Source organism: Lagopus muta, chromosome 2 (genome assembly GCF_023343835.1).
Source record: "Lagopus muta isolate bLagMut1 chromosome 2, bLagMut1 primary, whole genome shotgun sequence".
Taxonomy (NCBI): domain Eukaryota; kingdom Metazoa; phylum Chordata; class Aves; order Galliformes; family Phasianidae; genus Lagopus; species Lagopus muta.
In genome coordinates, this window is record NC_064434.1 from 10,740,324 (window position 1) to 10,762,846 (window position 22,523).

At 39.8% G+C, this 22,523-nt stretch overlaps 1 protein-coding gene across 11 annotated transcripts in view; it reads right to left on the bottom strand.

Moving 5' to 3' along the window:
* KCNS3 (potassium voltage-gated channel modifier subfamily S member 3) overlaps positions 1-22,523 on the bottom strand; it is a 67,854-nt gene that overhangs the window by 27,610 nt on the left and 17,721 nt on the right. For 8 of the 11 annotated variants that reach the window (XR_007375060.1, XR_007375059.1, XR_007375063.1 and 5 more), the window contains exon 2: positions 19,305-22,138. The exons of 2 other annotated variants lie outside the window; for them this stretch is intronic. Coding sequence is in view for 1 of the 9 variants with exons in the window: in XM_048935957.1 (XP_048791914.1) it covers positions 20,610-22,094 (1,485 nt within the window). In the remaining 8 variants the exon portion in view is untranslated. Of the gene's footprint in view, positions 1-10,354; positions 22,139-22,523 lie in introns of those variants that run through there. One more of the 11 variants, XM_048935957.1, reaches the window with a different exon arrangement.

The following is a 22,523-nucleotide window of genomic DNA, read 5'->3' on the forward strand; positions in this document are numbered from 1 at the left end:
CCAAGATATTTGCACAGTTTGACTAGTGATAATTCTCACTTTTATTGAGATTTTACACAGAAGGAGCAAGGAAATAGCAAGCAGTATCATCTACACATCACAGAATATCCAGGTTACACAGTGGCAGCAGCAAATGCCAACACACAGTACGGAGCAGTTGCATAGAACCCCAAAGCTTAGTCAGTCACACAAGTAGTGCGAGTCGTGCAGGCATCAGAGGAATCGTGTTAAAAAGGTGAGTATTAAAAAGGAGACAGCGTTAGATTTAATGTAAGCCCTCTTCTGACAAAAGGGAGGGATGGCTGCCAATAGATACAGGGGTGGTGAAACTGGCAACAGTGAAACTGGTGGTGCGAACTGGAAAAACAGTCTCTACTGGTGAATGAGTGACAGGATCAAATCTTTCACCTTCCCCTTTATTGAATTTAAGGAGTGTGATTTTGTCCATTAAGGATGAGATAGACAGGTCTGTTGGCTACTTCAATAGGAAGATGCTGCTGTGCCTCGTTAGGTGCTAAGGCTGGTTTTGTCCGATTGAGTTTATGCTCAATCAGGAGGGATCCAATCACAGATGAGTCCTGCAGGAGGCTAAGGATGGTCATTTAATGAGGAAAACAAACACACTTTTAAACAGGGAGCTGACATCTAGACATTCAAAACTTAATGTGTCTCACAGCTCACATGAATTACTGCAGGAAGAAAGCGAAAACAACAACAAAAACTTCTTGCTTAATTTTGGCAAAGGAAATGGTGCGGCTCATGTTAGCTTAGTAAAATCAGCACCCACAGTTTCTAAACAATAATACAAGAGTATGCAATTATATTTGACTGCAGGACAAGAACACACAATTGGTTTTCATCTCTTCTTTACATTACAGAAACAGCTGAAATTTTTATTTTACTGTTTTTTTGTTTTTTTTTTCCTACACTGTCAATGCATTTCTGCTGCTTGGAAAACTAAATAAATGGTTGCAAACAGGACACATCAGAACTTTTTTCAGACTAAGCTGCCAAGAATAAATACTTCAGTGTTCTCTAGCTGTATGTGACAGTCCATGAGTGGCGAAGTTGAGATCCAAAATTTACCTGTAAGCATTGCTGCTTTTCTAAAGCCCCTTCAGTTCTCCTGCTCTTCACAAACATCTCATTCAGGTACACCACAAAAAGAGCTTGTGCATACATGTAAAGACTTGCATAAACAGTTCACAAAAGAAGAGCTAATGTTTGGGGATGTTTTGTTGGTTATTTTGTTTGTTTGTTTGTTTGTTTTCTGCAAATTATAGCTACAGATTAATGTGGATTATTTTAAAAAAGTTATTAGCATTCCCTACTGAACATTCCGAAATGAATAAAATGATAAGGAGTAGATACATTTCCGAAAGATTAAATAGTTCTGCTTTGAAAATCCACACTTCAGCTACTGCCATGCTACTCAAACTGGAAATATCCCTACACTTACAGCACTTACTGATTGCTCTTAGACTAGAGCTGATAGAGAAGTAGTCGGTCTTGGTATTTCTGAACATATGCTATTGATCCCCATCTGAATAAATAAATTTTTCATTGAGAATCAGGGAAGCAGAAGAGTAACACAGACGAAGTTTTAAATGTTGTTATTTGCTGCATTTCTTACTATTACTGTTGTACCACTTCTGCGAGCAGTGACATTTTAAGATCTGACATACATTTTAAAGTTATGAATGTGGGTTTTGGAGAGGGATTATTTGAAGCATTCCAGGGGAAAGGGGATCTTCAGCATGCTGCTGGGTGTAGCAGAATGCTAAGCAATTTGCCAGCCTGCTCCATAGTGTCCAGCCCACTACTCATCCATGCAGCACATAGGGGCTTAGTGGAACAACCTTGTCCACTTCCAATTTCAGGATCAAAACTGCCATTTGTGTCCACACCCAACTTTCAATACTTGGTTTTGTTACGGCACAAAATACTGAAAAAATAGCTAGAAATGTTACAGCCTGCAAAGCTGGCACAACACTACTCATAGGTGGGTGCACTGCCATCTTCTGGGAGAATCTATTCAGTTTTGAAGCCAGTCAACTATACTTCCCAGCATAGTGAAGCACAAGTTGTATTCCAAACAGCTGATACTACAGTTAGAAGTTTTGAATTTTCACTTTATGATGTCTTGCTTCATTCAGCACCAAGAAAAAAATGTTATTGAATAATTGTAGTTATGAGTACTAACACATGGACTGCTGAGGAAAATCCTTTTGATGGCCATGCGCAGCAAGAAATCATTTGTAAAACACCACTTTCGTAGAAAGTGTTCAGTATTTTTAGCTATCATCTCTGACAGTCCTACTCCTATTCAGTAATCCAAAGGAAAACATTAAAAAAAGTGTCCAGGTTCAATACTCAAATCTTCATTACAAGTTTGAGATATATTAACTCATCTTCAAATACTTCAAATTACTTTTTATCTATTTTTTGCCTACTGATGAACACTGACCCTCTGGATGAGGCTATTAATAACCCAATTTATGACATCTTCCATACTTAAACAGATCAGAAGGAGAAAGCCTGCATGCCTCAGAAGAAAAGCAAACACTCCAGTTATTTTAAACATCTTTTCACAAAATAATGTTATCTTTCATAGGAAAACACTACCCAAAATGTCTTCAGAAATCACATTAATTCATTGAGTTTAAGGCTAATATATACCAAATCTCCACTTCCAGTGAGGTGGTTTACAGAGTTTCAATCTACAGTGCAGAAGTAAAGAACCAGAGAAGAGAAACTGTTTATACCAACCTATTTTGTGAGCAAACGTGTTATCAAGGAAAACAACGTGGTCAAATCAAACCATCTGTTTAATTAAGCTTCAAAGTCACAAGCAAAAGTATTTTTTACTGCTTTACTTACGGCCTATGGACAAGCTAATTGCTATCATCTATCCCCAAAAAAAGACAGAAACCATAATGTCCAATTCATTTATAATCACCAAAGACACCAGATCTCTTAACTTATCCTTTTTCTATTCTACCCCCTTTTCCATAGGCTGGAAATATGTCAGATCAAGAGGAGTTGAAAGGATTACCTGTTAGTCCATGCTGAATCTTGTATTTCATATTTATGCAAATAAATCATTCCCAAGCCAGTTTACCAGTTAATGATAAAATCAGACTCTCAGTCATTATACCAGCAATAACACTTGTCAAAGTGAAAGTAAATTCTTTGTGCTGTAATGAAACAAAATGGCTGGAAGGGCTGATCAATGCTGGTAAGCCCAGGACATGATGCAGAGACTTGGAAGTTCAGCAATTCCTTAGCTGCCACTGCCTTGTGCAAACTCAGACTGGGACTAGCACAGAACAAGGTTTATTTGTTTAGCAGCTGTCTGCAACTGGCTGCCTTTCTGCATCTCATCTCTCACCTGCAGTGGATCTCAGCTAGAGCTCTCCACACTGTTTTGAAGGCAAAAGTGAATAATTAGGCTACAATTATGTTGTCTAACATACAAAAACTTCTGGGCTTTGTGTTACCTTCATGTTCAGAAAGGTGTCCAACATGGGTACTTTCTAATCTGTGTTTACTCCACAGCTTAGTTTGACCATTTGTAGGAACATCTGCTAAGCTTGCAAGTATGACAGTTATCTAATGAAAATGGCTGCTTGATCCAACTCTTGTCTAAAATTTTCCTTCTAGTAATATCTTCCCTGCCAAAAGGACCTCACAAGGAATCACAGAATAGAATCAAAGAATCATTAAGGTTGGCAAATACCACTAGGATCATTTAGTTCAACCGTCAATCATCACCACCATGCCCATTAACAACGTCCCTCAGATAATGGGCATAAAGAGAGGTTCATTGATATCAGTAATGCAATTGATTTTCAGTACTCCCAAAGAAAGCTCATGTATGCAAACAATCATCTTTGCATGGTTCTTCCACACTGTACATAGCCTCTGGAAAACTGATGACAGACAGCTACATTAGAGAAGTATAAGCATTTGATTTGGAGTTGGGAGAGGATTGAGAGGCAGGGGTCTCTTGTTGGGTTGTGATGCACAGCAGTGGAATTATGATCCAAGTGTCCACGTGCATTCATGTCCAATAAAATGAGCCAGTTCAATTTGAAACTGGGACAAGAAGCATTTCCAAAATCCAGGTAGTTTACTGGTGCTACAGATGTATGGAAATTATTAGTTGAGCACGTAAAACAAATCCCAGATTTTGTCAAAACCAACAGTCACACAGTAACAGAGTAAAAGACAATAGCTTTTTGCTAGCACTGAACAGAGTCCTGCTATCCCATGTTGTCTTAGGAAAAATAAATGGTGAGGGAGGACTTTGGAGAAAAATTTCAGTAAAAAAGGGAGACAGAGACTGAGTAGATCTGTTTTCCAGACAGAATGAAGGTAAGCTATTGCTCCCATCCCTGGAAAGGCCAGGCTGCCCCATAGGCTACCTTTAATGTACTTCTCTGCACAGATAAGTTGCAGAAATAATAACCTTGAACATGGGACCTATCCAAAATCGAGTTTATATAAACATCTCCCACCTATTTATGTGAACAAGAAACAGGAGGCGTAGAGGAAGGTGATCTTCAGGGATTGCTAAAACTCACAGAGCAGAGATGGCTGTGGCTACACTGCATGCTCTCCTTGGATTTGCCCTGTTCCTAACAGCGCTTTTATGGGAGGGTCCAGAAGAAATAAAGATGTTGTGATACAAGTTATTCTCAATTATTCCAAGGCCCACAGTATTCATTAAGGATAAACTTTAAATATGGGACACTGCTGATATTTTATATTGAAAGTGATTTTCTTATGTTCATTAAATAGAACATTTTTTTGAGCTAAGTTGGGAATAAGTGCTGAAATCTTGTTTTACAGCCTTCGAATTCAGAAATGCAATTTCAAATATTTACAAGGCTATTTACAAAGACATAGGCTGTAACGTAGCTTCTAGTGAACTAATTTATGAGCTCAAAATGAACAAAAATTATTGCTTGCTTTCCCACAGGAAGAAATCATTAAGTTTCCCTCATTCTCTCTTTCCTGTATGATTAACTATTACTTTGGTACCAGACAAGAGATGACCTGCAGTGACCATTCACAAGAGGTTAAAATCGTAAATAGATACAGTCTCAAAAATATTTATCTAAAATAACAACAACTGTCAGACCAGCAGAGCAACATCACAGGTTTGCTCGGCATGCACAAGTATATGAAGACAGAATCTTCCCACAGTGCAGAGCCTATACTGTTTTTTTCTCAGATAATTCATGCAAGTAAAGCAATGAGATCCAACAGCTAAAAAAAACAAGTCAGATATAGATACATAAATATCAATGCTAACAATGAATACAAGCTAGATATATTTCATTGACTGCAAAAATAAATGCAGATCAGTTTTACTGGAACTTGCAAACAGGTTTGCAAAGTCATAATTAAACTCAGAGCTCAACATCAATTTAAAACTCAATTATATCAGCATCAACAAAGCCTATATATAATGTATCTATGTTCATAATGGGAAGCAACTGCACCAAAGACATGGATAAATATAGAATAAACCTATAAATGAAAAAGACTGCAGATAACTGCCTGAATGTGCTGGATGCTACTGCTTATTAATGTTTAAGGACATGAAGTTAACTCCTATCATCAGACCATTCCCTATAAAGTCAGGAAGCAGCTGGAACCACCTGTGGAGTCTATCAGCAACCCTCTGAAGATACCATTTGCAGAAGCTGCAATCCCCAGAACATAATCTTTTTCTATTCCTCTGTAAAGTTCTCAAACAACTGTGGTGGTAAAGCAGAGCTCAAAGGTTTGACCTCCTACACTAACTTATTCAGAGCTTTATCATGCTGCCAATAACTCACATATCAGGAGTGCTGGCTCTTCTCTCCTTAGCTAACAAGAAGGACTGCACATCTGCATGTCCAGTTGCTGTGAGTGATGCCTTATTTTGATATATGACAAAGGGCCAAACAATTGGGGGTGCTTTGGGGAAAATATTCTCCCCTCTAGTGAAGGGAATGCATACATCCAAGCCAGAGAGGAACCAAGCAAGGAATCTGGCTAGGCTCAGATTGGCACTACAAATACAATGAGATTTCATCATTCGTTCCATGAACAACAAAGTTTCAGAAACATAGAATTCTGACATCTTTTCAGAAACCAATTGAAATATTTTGTTCAAAACTGCAGGAAACTTTTGGTACGAAGTTCAGTGATTGTGAAGCAATCGTATTATGCACAAGGCATTCTTCAGGAACACGTGTGGAATGGCTAATCAGTACATCAAACACAATAACATACATTAATGGAAACAAAACACAGTAAAGAAAACTAGGTCCTGAATTTACAGTGATACAGTACAAAGATTTTATTCCACAACCTTGAAGCCAGATCTGGAGTAAATTTATTTCCTACAACTCATTTGAAATATAGCAATTCTCCTATAAGGAAAGAATACAATTTCTATACAAATGTGGTTATATTTCTGATATTGATAGACTGAAAAAAATGATATGTGAAAGCATTAATAAAATATGGAAAACCTGTTTTGCTTAAGGAGATAGAGTTTCAACGAACTGAACAGAGTTAAAGGGTTAAGGATAGAGGTTTGAAGTACTAGCAGAGATAAAAATGCAAGCTGATGTATTCAAAAGAGACCAGAGAAATCAGATTTATGTGAGCAAAGCCTGTAAGCAAACAAAATTTCCGGTTGCCACGGAAATTGAAACAAAACCAAAAACCACTCCCAATCACAATGAAAGGCTGAGATTTTGAAATTTCCTTTGGAAGAAAGTTTTTAGGGAAGACTATTAATTTACAGCCACTAAAACATGTTACTTCCTGCAGATGACATGTTTTTATGTAGGTAACGATCAGGATTTCTTTTCAGTAGTTCAGTTCACTTCTATTTATATCATCAAAATATTAATAACTATGCCATAACATTTATACTTAACACACAAGAAAAACATTTTCACTGCTACATGCAAAGCTGTTTCCAACAAATCAAACTGATCACAGAGAAGATTAAATATTTCTGCTTCATGCTTTAACTTTTAAAATGACATGAAATGAAATTTCAGACATGAAATGGAAATATTAGCACTTCATTTAAAGTGTTGTTCAGGGAAGATAAATCAGGTCTGTATAGTGTTCACATTGTCAAATGAGCCCTACCAAGAAAAAATCAAGAGTAGCCCTGTAATTTTGCTCCTGGCAGACTGTCACAGTACCCCACTCATGTCCTCAAGAATCAATGTACTGCCTAGGAAGACATTTCAGTATCTTTTGACATGTATTCCTAAGTTCATCCCTGAAGGCCCTCCATGGGGAGTATTAGTTGGCACCACAGAGGATATCAACTTCTCCACAGTTACAACTGAAATTCAAACGTACAAAGTTGGGTCACATCTCCTATAAGTCTTCTCTTCATATCTCAGTACTCAGGCCTTTGTGATGCAGGCATCTAGCCCAGTAAATTCATATTAAAGCCACTGATTAAGGCCCTCAGTAGAGGAAATTTGCCCATTCCCAGAAAACTGACAAATTATACTGTGTTGGCTTATTGCCACAACTATGGAGTCGCTGAAAAGAGTTAGGTCTGCACCAAGAAGATGATGATCCAGGGCTTTCCAACTTCTCAGGCTCAGATCACCCTTCCAACTACTCAGATTTTCGTGACTCAGCAGAGAATTATTTTATTTTTTTTAAACCTGCCTCATTTTTGGAATCTCCTTTATCTTGACACAGATTTATGTCAGTGTGACCGAGATAATGACCAGCTGGATCTGGGGCTGGGCAAGGTGCCACAAGAGAGCAGGAGGAATCCTTAAGCCACTTTTATCACCAGCCCTTCATCTTCGCTGCTGCTGGCTTGAGCTCAGCTCCCTAACTCCCTAAATAATGCAGGGAAAAAAAAAAAAAAAAAAAAAAAAAACCTTTCACAATTTCACATGTATAAAGAAAGTTTTATCTGTCAAAGTCTCCTCTTCTGTAGACTAAAATGCATGAACATCAAATAATAATATTAGAACAATTTCTTTCTTGAGCCCATCTATCCACTTCAGTGCTCTACTTCTGCTTACCAGTCACTAAGCCAGTTACTGGTTGATGTTAGTTTATTTACTGGAAAGAGCCCTTTTTGAAATGCATTCACCAATTATTCCAGAGGAACATACATACCCAACTACTACTTAAAACAATTTTCTTTCCAATCAGACTTCACAGTTAGATTCCCATTAAAGGATCGGGTGAATAGATGGGGTCCACCAGGCTTTCCATGTTTTGGTTTGTTGTTTTGTTGTGTTGTTTTTTTTTGTGTGTGTGCTTAATAATGAAGCTCTCACTCATAAATTTCTTAAAAAAAAATTGGCTCCTTTCTTAACATATGATTTTTTTGAATCAGCTTTTTACCTCCCATCTCAACCAAACTAGACCATTCATTTTTCTTTACTAACCCCCAGCTGAACATCATGAACAACAGCAGAAGGCAACGGATGATCTACAGCAACCACTGAAGCAACATGGATTTTTTGCTCTATCTGAATTCTGTGAGGAACATAAGCATTTTCAAAAGAATACAACTAAAACAGGATGAACACTTTGTGTGTGTGTGTGTGAATAGAGAATTCATTGAAAAAGGCTGTGACGGGGAGACTAACTTTATTTCTGAATCCAGCCTATGGCTGGTGGGAATTTTCCACAAAGCAAACACCCAAACAAAAACAAAATAAAAAAGGCAGGAGGGATTTTGGAACAGTGCACATTTCATTGTGAAATTTTCTAAGAGCATCTTGTTTCCAGAGATGCTGAAATGTTGCATTTCAACATATTCTTAAAAACAAAAAACCTCCATTGTGAAACTTGTTGTAAAATTTTAAACCAGACTAAATTTAATTAGATGCAAAAAGAATTAACCCCTCACGATCAAATGAAACATGAAAAAAAAAGTTCAAGGAGTCTTAAATTATGGATCTTTCAAACAATTTGGTTCAGCAACCAAACAAAAATCTATTGTCCTCTTTACAAAAATAGACTACTTTTTATATAACTATGACAGGACAGCACAGGGGATGATTCTTTTTCATTAAAGACATTTCATTAAGGACAGATTGTTTTAAAGAGTTTGGCCAAAACAAAAATCAGTTTTTTCCAACAAGACCTCAACTTTTTTCCACTTTTCCACAGCTGAAGTCATGAAGTCATCATTTTCACAGTAACATGAGGTCTTATGCAACACCACCACCCCATTTTTTATCATAACACTCCTCTTTGGAAAGAATTGTATAGGATGAGGAAACTGCTGTCCTACATAGTTTAAATATCAGAAAAGAGAGGCAAAAGAAACGATGGAAACCAGAAGTGCTGGATGACAGAATAGCTGGCATAGGATCACATGAAACATGAACTGGAGCCACAAGGGAAGATCTCAATCCTTTGCAGCCCAAATCTGCTGCTCTTCACCATGAAAGCAATGTGCCTAGCCAGCCTCAGTCTGTGCCTCCCAGTCTATGCCTGCTTCTATGGAAATATCTGCAATCTAGGCTTCCCAATGGAAGCAGAATTGGCTTCTAATCCCTCCAACACGGTAGTAATTATGGTAACAAACATCTTCTCTGCATGCACACTCTGCCAGCACCTGAGTTTCCATCACACTGACAAAGATCTCTCTTAATTAAAGTGTCAAAACCTTACAGGATTGGCTTCCTCTGTGCTAGGCTCTCTCACATCCCAAATTCCTTTTTCAGCTACTTTTTCTGACCACTTAATTAACAAGTGATTCATCATCTGACTAGCCAAAGAAGTATCTCAATCTCTGTGAAAGGAGTGAGAGAGAGGAAAAGTCAGCAATTTTTCTTTCCTTTCTTCTTTTTCATGCTCAATATATATAGTTTATTTTTGATTACTTAGTCCAACAAAGATCACACTCCAATAACTGGAAATATTTTGCCACGAGAGTTATTATTCAAATATTTCTTTTTTTTTCTCACCACACTGTGCACTTCTCTTTTTCTCCTCCCTCCAAAAGTTAAAAAAAAAAGTCATCATCCCATGCAAGGTTTATTGCAGTGACCTTGTTTGCTGAACTATATTTGTGATGGTGAAGCCACCCGCATTTTAAAGGAACCACATGCTGAAAATACATATGGGATAACAGAACGTAAAGCATTAGTTCCAGACCTCATTGGCTTTACTCTTTATTTTAGTTTGCTGAGTAGCTGCAAACATTGCATGGACTGTATATCTTAATGCATGGTGTGCCAAAGGTGGGGGGGGGGGGGGGGGGGGGGAAATGTATTACCAAAACTCTTGAGCTAGAACCTACTAAGGGAGAATGGTTTTAAGCTAAGACAAGGAATATGTTAGATATTAGGAAGTTTTTCACCCAGAGGGTGGTGACACAGTGGAACAGGTTGCCTGAGGAGGTTGTGGATGCCCCATCCATGGAGGCATTCAAGGCCAAGTTGGATGTGGCTCTGGGCAGCCTGGTCTGCTGGTTGGTGACCTGCACATAGCAGGGGGTTGAAACAGATGATCATTGCGGTCCTTTTCAACCCAGGCCATTCTATGATTCTATTATTTTATGATACTAAGTACAGAGTGAAAAAGACCAAGGAGTGAGCTGGACTGTCCATTCTTCCAGGTTACATTCACAGTGTTTCTCCCACTTTTAAATGAACAGCAGAATGGAGACTGAAGTTAGCAAAAGTCATGCTATGGCACAGTCCTCTTCCATGGAACATGTTTTTCTATAGGAGAAGAGGAGAGGAAAAGTTTCAAGACATGGGGACTATATTTCCCAGCAAAGCATCATTGCAGCACGGCTCTTGCCACCAATCCCTTTTTTTCTCTTTCTCCTTTACTTCACTCCAGCTACTCTCATTGTCTCCCTCCTGATTTCAAGACTACAAACACAAAGACCTTGGAAAAATTGGCATCAGATTGAGAAAGATGTTGTCGATATGGCAGAAAATGCTGCAGCTGATGTGGTGCAGTTATACAACAGAAAACCACCTCTGATGCAGAGAAATCATCTTTCCATCCAGTACCCCAAGCACAGTGTGTATAAATGCTGCATGGCTCATTTGTACTGCAAACAGATTCCCTATCCTAGCTTCCAGATTCCTCCATCACTTATTTTCATACAGAGTCACAGTGGTCCTAAACAGACTCTCCTAACACTGACATTTCACCAACATTATGTTCTCCTACTTCTGTGCCAGGGGCAAAAAAGCTAGGAAAAAAAGTCTTTGAGGAAACTCTTCCCTCTTGTAGGAGTGTTTGTTTTCAATGAAAATTGGCATTTTCAATGCCCTTTCTGGATATCCCAAAATGTATTGGGATGACTTAAAACTTATTAAGAGGTGCACACAGAAGTTTTCAGCAGGTGACAATACTGTGAAAACAAACTCACAGAAACTGACCTCCAGCTCAGAGCATCCTTGGCAAGAGTCCGCATTCTGCCTTTACACTGTGTTGTGTAATGGGATCACTTTGCATGCACCACACACCACTGTAATGCAGCAGCTCCTCAGCAAGTGCCAGCATGGTAGGGGAACAGAGTTTACCTTCAGTGCCAGATTTATAAAAGCTCACATAATAATGCTTTGACAGCTGTCCAATCAGTGTGTATACATCTGGATATACAAAAGACTCAAATCACTAGCCTCCCATTTGCAAAGGCAGTCTAAAAGCAAAAAGCACGTGACTTCACCAAAAGCTGCTAGAACAGAACTAGATTCATCCCCTCTATTAACCTTTTGTTCATCGAATACTGCCAGAACGTAAGTGTTGTGACTTAAGGTATATCAAGTATATATACCTACATGAATCTATATGTTGGCTAGAAATGCTTCTCATGAGACTGTAACTCATCCTCAAAACATATAATAATATACCACAGAATCATATAATTGTCAAGGTTGGAAAAGACCACCAAGATCATCTAGTCCAGCTGTCATCCCATCACAGCCATGCTCCTTAGTGCCGCATCTCCACAGTAAGACCTCCAGCAATGGTGACCACACCACATCCCTGGGCAGCCCGTTACACTGCATCGCCACTCTTTTTGAGAAGAAGCTTCTCCTAATATCCAACCTAAACCTCTCCTAGCACAGCTTAAGGCCATTCCCTCAACTCCTATCATTGTTACACATGAGAAGAGGCCGACCCCCACCTCTCCACAACCTCCCTTCAGGTCCTTATAGAGAGCAATAAGGTCTCCCCTCATCCTCCTCTTCTCCGGACTGAACAATCCCAGCTCTCTCAACCTCTCCTCATTACACCTGTGCTCCAGGCCCCTCACAGCTTCACTGCCCTTCTATGAACACACTCCAGGGCCTCTATGTCTTTCTTGCAGTGAAGGGCCCAAACTGAACACATTACATGCAGCACAGCTTCAGCAGAGCTGAGTACAGGGCAGGGATCACATGCCTGCTCCTACTGGCAACACTGTTTCCTGCTGACTATACATAACATTCACTGTATTTTCTCCTTTGGGCTCAATTGTCTAAAAAGAGTCTCCAGAAAAAAAAAAACATATTAACTTTCAATTATTTATTTTGATTCTTCAGTCACTATGGAAGAGAAGTAAGAATGAAAAAGTGTGTGATGCCAAAGGCAAAAGTGCAGAATTTCAAAATGACTTCTAAAAATTCAGCCTCCCCCCACATCCTGCCCACCAGCCATTTCCCTTTCCACACCTATCACTACAGCTAATTTAATCTTTAAAGTATCTGGCAAAGAAAAAGATTGCTGTGTTTTTGGCATGTTGTTTTTGTGTTTGAAATAAAATTTGGAACAGTTATCACAAAAGTTGTGATGGTGAATAAAAACTGATTGTCCCAGGGGATGGGGGTGCTCACTTAAAAAAAATTGGTGTTAGTTTTTAACAGCCTTAACTTCAGTGTGCCCATCATCTCATTCAACACTATTACCACAGCACAGCGAGACTGTTTCTCCATATCCTCCTAATCTATTTAGAGGAAGAGAATAAAGCAAAACAAAAAAAAAAAGTTTTTCCTTCCACCCAGGAGGCTCATGGAGCCCTGCCCCCAAACACCAGCACCCTCCTGCTTCACACAGAATTCCTGCACACACTTCCAAGCACTAAGTTGGCTCTTTGCACAGTGAGCTATTTACTCACCACACTTTTTCCCACAATCCAAATATGCAAGATTGCAAAGTCATTTTCAAAGCAACGACAACAAATAAACAAACAAACAAAGAACAAAGAGATGGACAGTTATTTTTATGGTTGGGGTTATGCCACCCAGAATTGCCAGACGTATCTATATGCCTGCTGAACAACCTAAGTTGGTCTTCAAATATTTGATAAAAAGCAGCCTGAAGTCACAGAATCATAGAATCATTTGAGTTGGAAAGGACCCTTAAAGACTATCTAGTCCAACCTCCATGCACTGAACAGGGACACCTACAGCTCCATCGGCGCTCAGATCCCCATCCAGCCTGACCTTGAATGTCTCCAGGGATAGGGCATCCACCACACCTCTGGGCAACCTGTGCCAGTGTCTCACTACCCTTACTTTAAAAACTTCTTCCTTATATCCTGTCTAAATCTCCCCTTTTTTAGCTTGAATCCATTTCCTCTTGTTCTATCACCATTCACTGAAATACACATTATTTGTGCTGTCAAAAGTAATGCTGGACGAGAGAAACTGACGGAACCCCCTCATGCTCACAGTTTCTAGGTTTCTATGAAATGAGGTAGAATCTGCAGTGATGATTTATAGCACGTAGAATCATAGAATCACAGAAGCATTAAGGTTGGAAAGACCAGTAAGATCATCTGATCCAACCATCAACCCACATGTTAACACTTCAGAACAATACAAACTCCAGTCAGCATGAAAAGCAGATACAGCATCACACCCAGAAACTACCCTTGAGAATTATTGTCCCTGCAACACAAAATATATTCTTGCAGCTAATGGAATGTCTTTAACTCTGTGTACAAACCTTTACCTGTGACTCCCCTAAAGCACTTGGATTAGACAACAAATAGCAGCCTCCAAATGGCTGCAACTAAATACTAGTGCCCTGAGCTTCTCCCTCATTTCTGCTTTCTCTCCCAGATTGCTTCTTAGGGATATGGGGAGGAGGGTGTGGAGGACGGACATTGAATTCAGTGATAATATTACACCTTCCAAAGTGCTATTTATTTCATGCAGACCTAATTCTCTGACTGATACCCACCCCTTCCTAGGGACAGATAGCCACAAACTTAACAGCCTCAGGAGTGGTCCCCAGTGCCACACAGCTCCCTCAGCACCACCAGGAGCTCAGAACTGAATCCGCAAAGGAGGAAAGGGAGGCCCACCTATCGACATCTGTGCACAGCCCCTTGTTTTCCCTACCACTGAGACAGCTACAACCTTAGCAGTTGTAGCCAAGCAATATTTCAGCAGTTTCTTCAAGGTCAGAATTTTTTTTCTGGCTTCACAGCTGTAATACTGGGATTTGGCTCCATTATTATATTTATATTAGTGCACAGGGATAGACTTTATAACACATGGTGCAGTCAGAATATTTTATGTAGCTTACAGGAAGCCAAGAAATAATGCAAATTTGAGTTGCAAAAGTACTGTCAGCATATTGTGCCTGCCTCTGCCAACACAAGTTTGCTCCCTCTGGTATTTTATTATGTGTATTTTTTTAATTACTACAGGAGGCTGAACTTCAACTTGCAGGTTATTCCAGACTAACAGATAGCTAACAAAGATTCTGGGGAAAAGATTCTTGCAGAGGAAGCTGGCTTCAGAAATGCTACACAGGATTAATGCTTACCCAGCTGCTAACACTGAGCAGCTTTCAGAATTCAGCATAAATTCCTGTGTCTGTCTCTGTGTCACCCAGGTTCAGAGATCTATATCAGAAGCACAGTCCATCCTACACACACAATGCTCAGAGGAGGACAGCAGCATCAGTGATGGTCTAGCACTGGTAGATAGTCCGGTGGTTTAGAATGCACCGCATCTACCTTTCAGTACCTAAAGGACAGACATCTAGCCTAACAAATTCATATATCCTTATAGAATCATAGAGTTATAAAATCATCAAGGTTGGAAAAGACCAGTAAGATTATCTACTCCAATCCCAACCCATCTTCACCATGCCCACTAACCATGTCCCTCAGTGCCAAGTCTCCACAGTCCTTGAATGCCTCCAGGGATGGTGACCTCCCTGGGCAGTCTGTGCCAGTGCCTCACTACTCCTTCTAAGAAGAAATTTTTCCTAATATACAATCCAAGCCTCCCCAGACACAACTTCAGGCCATTGCTTTGCTTTCTTACTGCATATCCAACAGAGACATTTCTCCCATTTTCAGTCAGGACCTTTGAACACACCAGATGTGCTGTGTCCTGAAGAGGTCTGTTTTTGTCTGTTGGCAAAGGAAGCCCAAAGGACCAGCCACACAATAGCTGAAGTTGGGGGAAGCGAATGCGGCCCAGGGTGCCCTTGCCTGTGCTGACTCAAAAGAGCTCCTAGAACAATGACACTAAATCAGGCCATAACAATTTCCAGCACAGTTGTGTGCTAGTTATAACAAGCCGTGCAGTGGAAACAGCAATGCATGTCATAAAATAACTAGGAAACTCAGTACATATGCTATTAAATAGTAGAGAATAACTAGACATGAAACCATTGTAATGCTATTACATTACAATTCACATTCTTTGGTCCTTCTGTGAAAAGTCTTAAAGAAACAGTGAAAGCAGATTACGTCAGTAAGTCACCACGTGTTACTGCTTTTAATCAGCAGAACACGGAATTAGTTAATGAGCTCATTCCTAGCACAGCGTTTAAGCCAGGGCCAGAGATGAGTTCTCCTCCACAACCAGCCCTGCTCCACAACCTCCTCCACAACCAGGTCTTTGGTCTGCAGGTTTGGACCTGTCAGGGGTCCTGTAAAGTCTCCCTGTCCCACTGGTGTATGAGGTTTTGGAAAATCGATGTGTACACAGATGAAGGAGCCCTCAATCTGCATTGCTTCCAATATCTCAAGCAAAAATTTCCCTCTCCAATATATTAATTAAAAAGAAATGACATGTAGGTTGTTCCTCAAGGAATCATGTTTGATATTGAATCTAATTATACTGAACAGCCAAAGGAGCTTTGCTTTTTACTCCTTAACTAAGAATTACTGCTGTTTGTCCTTTTTCAGCTGGGTGGGAGGGTAACATCCAGATTGGAAGTAAATAGCAAAATCTTTTAACCTATACCAAGCACTTCCAGTCACTCAATGAGACAGACATTCCTACACGTGCTTCTAGTGTGCATACAAAGGAGAACTCTGAAAAGCACATTTGTACCTGTTTTGTGACTGTCTGTGTGTGTGACATTCAGAAGCCTGAAATAAACTAGCACCCCAAAACCAAAAAAGTAAGAATGAATGTGCAGGTGCAATATCCACTGATTGCCAGACCTTGGCACAGGCAGTGGAACAGGCTCCCCTGGGCTGAGCTGTCAAAGTTTAAGGAGCATTTGGATAATACTATCAGGCATAGGGTCTGATTTTTGGATGGTCGTTTGTGGAGCCGGGAGTTGGACTCAGTGATCCTTAGGGATCCTTTCCAAATTGGGATATTCTGTGATTCTATCTAGAGGCACACAGTGACTTCTGCTAGATCATATTTGGACCATAGGCCCATCATGAAAAATTAACAACAGCTTTACAGAAATTAAAAAAAAAAAAAAAAGTCTCAGCAAGTCGTGAATGCTTAGAAGAGATACTGCAATTATGGTGCAGTGGGAAAGTGCTGAGATGGCTTAATGGCATCTGCTGTCTCCTGATTGACAGAGCATAAACATCTCAGCAATACAAGCAGCAGCACTGCAGCTATAGAGCACCAGACAGCAGTATTTACTGACTGCAGCTGAGCTACTGCTATCAAACACAAATTGCACTTCTAGCACAGGGTTGTTTTGATTTTGTTTGAGAATTGTCCTTTTGTGGATGAAGGGGTATTAGCAGCTTCAAAAGCACTGTCAGCTAATCAAAAAACATTAGAGAAGCTCTCTGCAGCTTAGTGTTTCTGTCACTTGCTCTGCTCATTAAGGATGTGTGGAAATTAATAAATGCATTAATACACAAAATCCCAGCCCAGACGAGACCGCATGTTGCTCTTACCAGACAGACCTGCCTGACACTTTCAGCGTTCTTTGATTTTTTAAATAGTTAATATTTTGCATTATGGTGCCTGAAACTAATTATACTTAACAAGTAGCAGATATTTTGTTACTTTGCTTAGCACAGATGTGCTATCATTTATTTAGCTGGTGTTTAGGCTCTGCCACTGTTTTATGCCACACTGATTTATGTGACTTTTTCTCCAAAAAAAAAAAAAAAAAAAGCACAACCCAAAAGGGTGCCAATATAAACAGCAAGACTGTTTGCTCATTTCACCTCAGCTAAGCTTTACCTGCTGCCAGCCAGATGAATGAGAGATGTCCTTCTGGACTCAGATAGCTTTCTTTTCTTACACCTCCACATCTGCTTTTCAGCTCCTATAATACACACCAGAGAGCAGTGGCAGTGCAGAGCTGCTCCCAGCATGAGCTGGAGCATGCTGGGCCATAAACCTTCCTACACTGCTTTGGGACAGAACTACACAAGGATGGATGCTGCTGTGGAAAAACTGAATAGCAAAAGGGCGGTGTTTGCCATCAAGACAAAGAAACTAATGATGTGCCAGGAAGCTGTTTTGTATAAAGACCAGCAATTCCCTCCCATGCAAAATGGGACACATATCTGAACATAACCTCTTCTGTGCTTTTTTATCTGAAACAGCAGATGGGTGGAGAGAATTTAAGCAGCATTTTTAAAGAGAAAAGCATACAGGAAAAAGGTACAGGAATAACAAAAGCATTAATCTGCTTTCCATTGATACTATTTCTTGATAATACACAACTCTAGACAAAAAATGGACATTAATAGGAAACAAGTCCCCACTTATGTTCAGTTTTTGATAGAAAATTCTTCTAGTAAAACTTCCACCAGCAGAAAGACCACCCAGCATCTCTGTACTTACTCTCATCTGCTTTTTATGGTACTCAAGATTTGTGTCACTTTCTCGTACCATTGCACATTATAGGACTTGACGTTCTGCTTTGAGAGCAGCACCTTTCAGCTCACACCCTGCTCTCATTTATGGGAAAGGAGAAAGATTACAACAAAGCCTTTTCTGAAAAACACAGATATCAAAATAGCACTTTGCATGGCACAAGGGTTCCCTCCTATTACACAGTCTAAAAGACATGCCTCACCGCAGTGCAAGGTCAATTTATCCGGAAAAAGGCAGAGAAACTTTGTGCCACATCCTTATGTGACTGATCAAGGGTAGTTCAGTTTATGACAAATAACTGTTTAGTACCATTTCTGTGTAATGCTTAATATACAAAAAGAGATTTTTCAATACTAGGTTTTTTCAGCTGTTTAATACAAATTTCTTGCTGTTTTTGTTGCATTACAATATTTTTTCATTGCTTTTAAATTTCAACGACATGATCTACATATGGATTACACCAAGAGAGTTTCTTTGGACAGAGCAATTTTTATATTGTTATTCTGCTGGTTCCTATTACATTCATATGCACATACATATTTATTATTTTATATCATTGCATCTTTGTAATGCTAACTGTTCGCTAAGAACAAAACACATGTAGGCTAACTTTCCCTTTTGGTTTTCCTGCATTTACAATGGGAAGAATTAATTTTGATTACCTGTGAAGCATCACATACCCTTAAGACACTCAGCCAATAATAATCCAAATTCTGAAGTTTCTCCAAAATTCAAAGTGTCCCAAGTCTCACATATAGTCTCAACTATACTGGTGCACAACCGTCCTGAAGAACACCTCTTTTCAAGATATAGGTAGTCCATCCCGTTCTCTTTTGTTTCACTGACCTGCAGAGAGGTTGGAGCTCTGTGCCTCAGAAAGTATCAGTGCAACTCAATGTACTTTACAACAGAAATCCTGATACACACCTGAAAAAACAGCCCTCTGAGCTGCTCTGCAGAGGCTAGAAATGGGCTCCCGCCTGGGTTTATTCAGTCTTGAAGTCAGCTCCTACTGTGTTTGATCTGCCTGCATAGAGACTGACTAAGGGCTACCAGGATTCAGCCCATTAGAGATTAAATGATATAAAAAAATAATAATAACAACAAAAAACCAGTGAAGTCTTTCTTTAAGCAAAACATCAACATCACAGTAGCTTGGATTCTTCACTGCCCAGCATCTACTACAAAAAAAAAAAAAAAAAAAAAAAAAAAGTGTTCAGAAGTATTACTGACTTCTGAGATTCCGAAGTTTCTTAAGCATTCCTTGGTTGGGGGGCTTTCAGTGCCAGCTTTCCCTTCACGTACCCCTGGAAAGTGCAGTCTGAACCACAGCAGGATTAGCTGGCTGCATAAGAAATCCCTGGAGAGAAGAGGAACACACAGTGCTGCAGAGCTCTGCCAGGCCATGAGCACTGCTCCAGCCCATAGCACAAGCCAGGACGGCTGCCATTCCCAACAGATGAGCTTCAGAAAATGACCTGCAATAGGTTAACATATGCATGCCCACATGCAGTTCATACCCTACCGCTGATGGGAAATACATAGTACAGGAGAGCATTTCCACACATCTCCAGTGCTTGGCATTAAAGCCCTGGACTGGGAACCAGTGCAGCAAGATGCTGCTCATGTTTGCTGTTACCCACTGAGGAAGCTTCCTCCAGCAAAGGAGCAGAGCTGACAGCACGCAGCAGTAACTTCTGAAGTCCACCATGGCAGTTCACTTCAGTGCCCACAAAACAAAGCCTCCGAGGAAGTCATAATCACAGTAGGATCCTCTCCAAGCACTAAAACAGCTCAGGTTTGCAATGGCAGAGATGGCGGCTAAAAGGTACAATAAGCTCCTGGCTGGCCTTAGGCCTCAAGTTTCATCCTGGTGCACATGGTTTAGAACCTTCAGGACTTGACAGAGCTTGTCCATGCTAGAGGTGGGACACTGGGAAAAATATAGGCACAATGGGATTATTTTTTTTAACAAAATAAGAATGCATTGTGCTTTTGGAAAGAAATTCATAAATATTATGCTGCCATGGATTAAGAACACTATGTACCAATACATTTTCTGTCCCAAGTTGGTTCCCAATTCCAGGATTACATGAATGTGTTAGTGAGCACAGCTTTACACGTAGATAGTTCCTTCTTTCTTCTGATATATTTTCAGTACAAACTCCACTGATGTGCCATAGGTTTTATGTGTTTGCAATATACATCTACTTGAACAGCAGCAAGATTCTGTGTAAGCCATCATATTGCTGCAGGAAACAATGACCTCACATTTAAAACTGTTTTCCTGACTTTTTTCCTCAAAGAAAATACATATCATTTGTTGTGTAAAAACCAAACTACCACATGAGGCATATTTTAAAGCCTCCTATAACCGACGAAGCTTGTATGGCATCCTCAGAGCAAAGAATGTCCAAATATGGCTAAGAGTTAAGTACCCTGAGAATTAAATGCACTTAATAAATTCACTGAAGTCTTTAAGTCCATGTTTACCAGGACTCAGAAAAGAAAAATAAGGAAAAGAGAAAGTGATTCCACTCATTTTCCTGCACCATTATCTAAAGTAGCTGTGTGATAAACATCCTCCGTATCTTGGATGCTGGAGGCATCTGTTGAATCTTGGTCACTGACTACGATTCCTACTGAGGAAAGGCTTGAAATGAATGAGTGCATCTTTTTTGCATAAATATCTCTAATGTTAAAATAAGGTAGATCATTACATTTCTCTTTGCGATCATTGTTGCATTGGTCTGGGTCAATATCTTTTTGCTTTTGGTAGTACTTAGAGAACTTATTGAAAATAATGGTGATTGGAAGTGCCACCACTAGTATCCCACAGATAATGCATAAGGTGCCGAGCAGCTTTCCAGCAAGTGTGACTGGGTAAGTGTCCCCATAACCAACAGTAGTCATGCTGATGGTTGCCCACCACCAGCAAACGGGGATGCTGTGCAGTTCTGAAGAGTCATCATCCTTCTCCACTGAGTAGACAAGAACTGAAAAAATAGAAATCCCAACAGACAAAAACAAAAGGAGAAGTCCAACTTCCTGGTAGCTATGTCTCAAAGTAGCACCTAAAGACCGCAGTCCTACAGAGTGCCTGGCCAGTTTCAGGATGCGAAATATCCTCATTAATCGCAGGATCTGCACCACTTTCCCCATGTTTTCAATGTCTTCACTTTCTTCTTCCTTTGTGTCCACAGCCAAGGTGGCATAAAATGGGATAATAGAGACAAAATCAATGATATTCAATGGTTTCTTCCAGAACTTCTTTTGACTTGGAGCGGTGATGAGCCTGATCACTAGCTCAGCAGTGAACCAGATGATGCACGCAATCTCCACAGCTTCCAGCACAGGGTCTTCAATCTCTCTGTCATTGGCATCCAGCCTTTGAAATTCGGGCATGCTGTGAATGCACATGGCCACGATTGATGCCAGGACAACACTCAAGGAGGACACGGCAATTAACTTGGCAGACAAGCAGTATGCAGGATTTTCCATTCTGACCCAGATCTTCTTTCTTATTTCACCAAAGCACAGATTATCAAACTTTTCCAGCTCCTTATCAAATATGGATGATTCTTCATTGGAGGAGTCAAAGCTTCTGTCATTGCTTTTCTGATCCCAGTCTTTTTCAGGACCTTCTTCTTTCCTCTCCTGGTACCGATTGCTGCAACAGGAATCAATAAACAGCTCATTTATCCCCCAGTACTCTATTTCCTGGCAGAAGGAAAAGACACAAAGTTCCTCCATGACATGAAGTTTGCCAGTGTAGTAAAAGTTCAGAACATATTGGAACAAGGAGGGATTCCTGTCAAAATAGTATTCCTTATCTGCAACACTATAATCATCACATAGTTCTAGAATAGCCTCTTCTGAATGGCATTTGAGAAGTTTCCCAAGTCTGGTATGAGGAAATCGGAGCAAAGTGCTTTGATCCACTGATTGCTTAAAGCCACCCACATTCAAATTGATAAGTTCTGCATCTTTGCCAGGTCTGCGGAAAAATTCACCATAAACCATTTTGAACAGTTCCACTGCTGGTGCCCAATAAGATTACATTGAACCTAAAAAGAACATAAAATATTATTAGATCATTTACTTCAGTTTTGTTCTCGTGACACATTCTTTTTTTCCATCTCCAACTACTATGAAATTCTGTAACAAAACAAAACGGAACAAAACAAAAATTATGAATACCATTATTAAGCATTTCACAGAAGTGGGTTTAGTTTGATGATTTAGCTCAGCTTTACAAAATTTGAAAGCCATGGATTCAAGTTTAGCACTCTTCAAACTTTTCTAGTGTGGTGGAAGAATGCCTAATTTATTAGTAAATCAGTCTCTGCATTACTATCACATTGACAATACTTCATAGATTTACTGCAGTGCAGCTGGAAATCTTTGGTTGAGAGAAAGAAAACTTGACAATCCATCAGAACACTTAGGGCA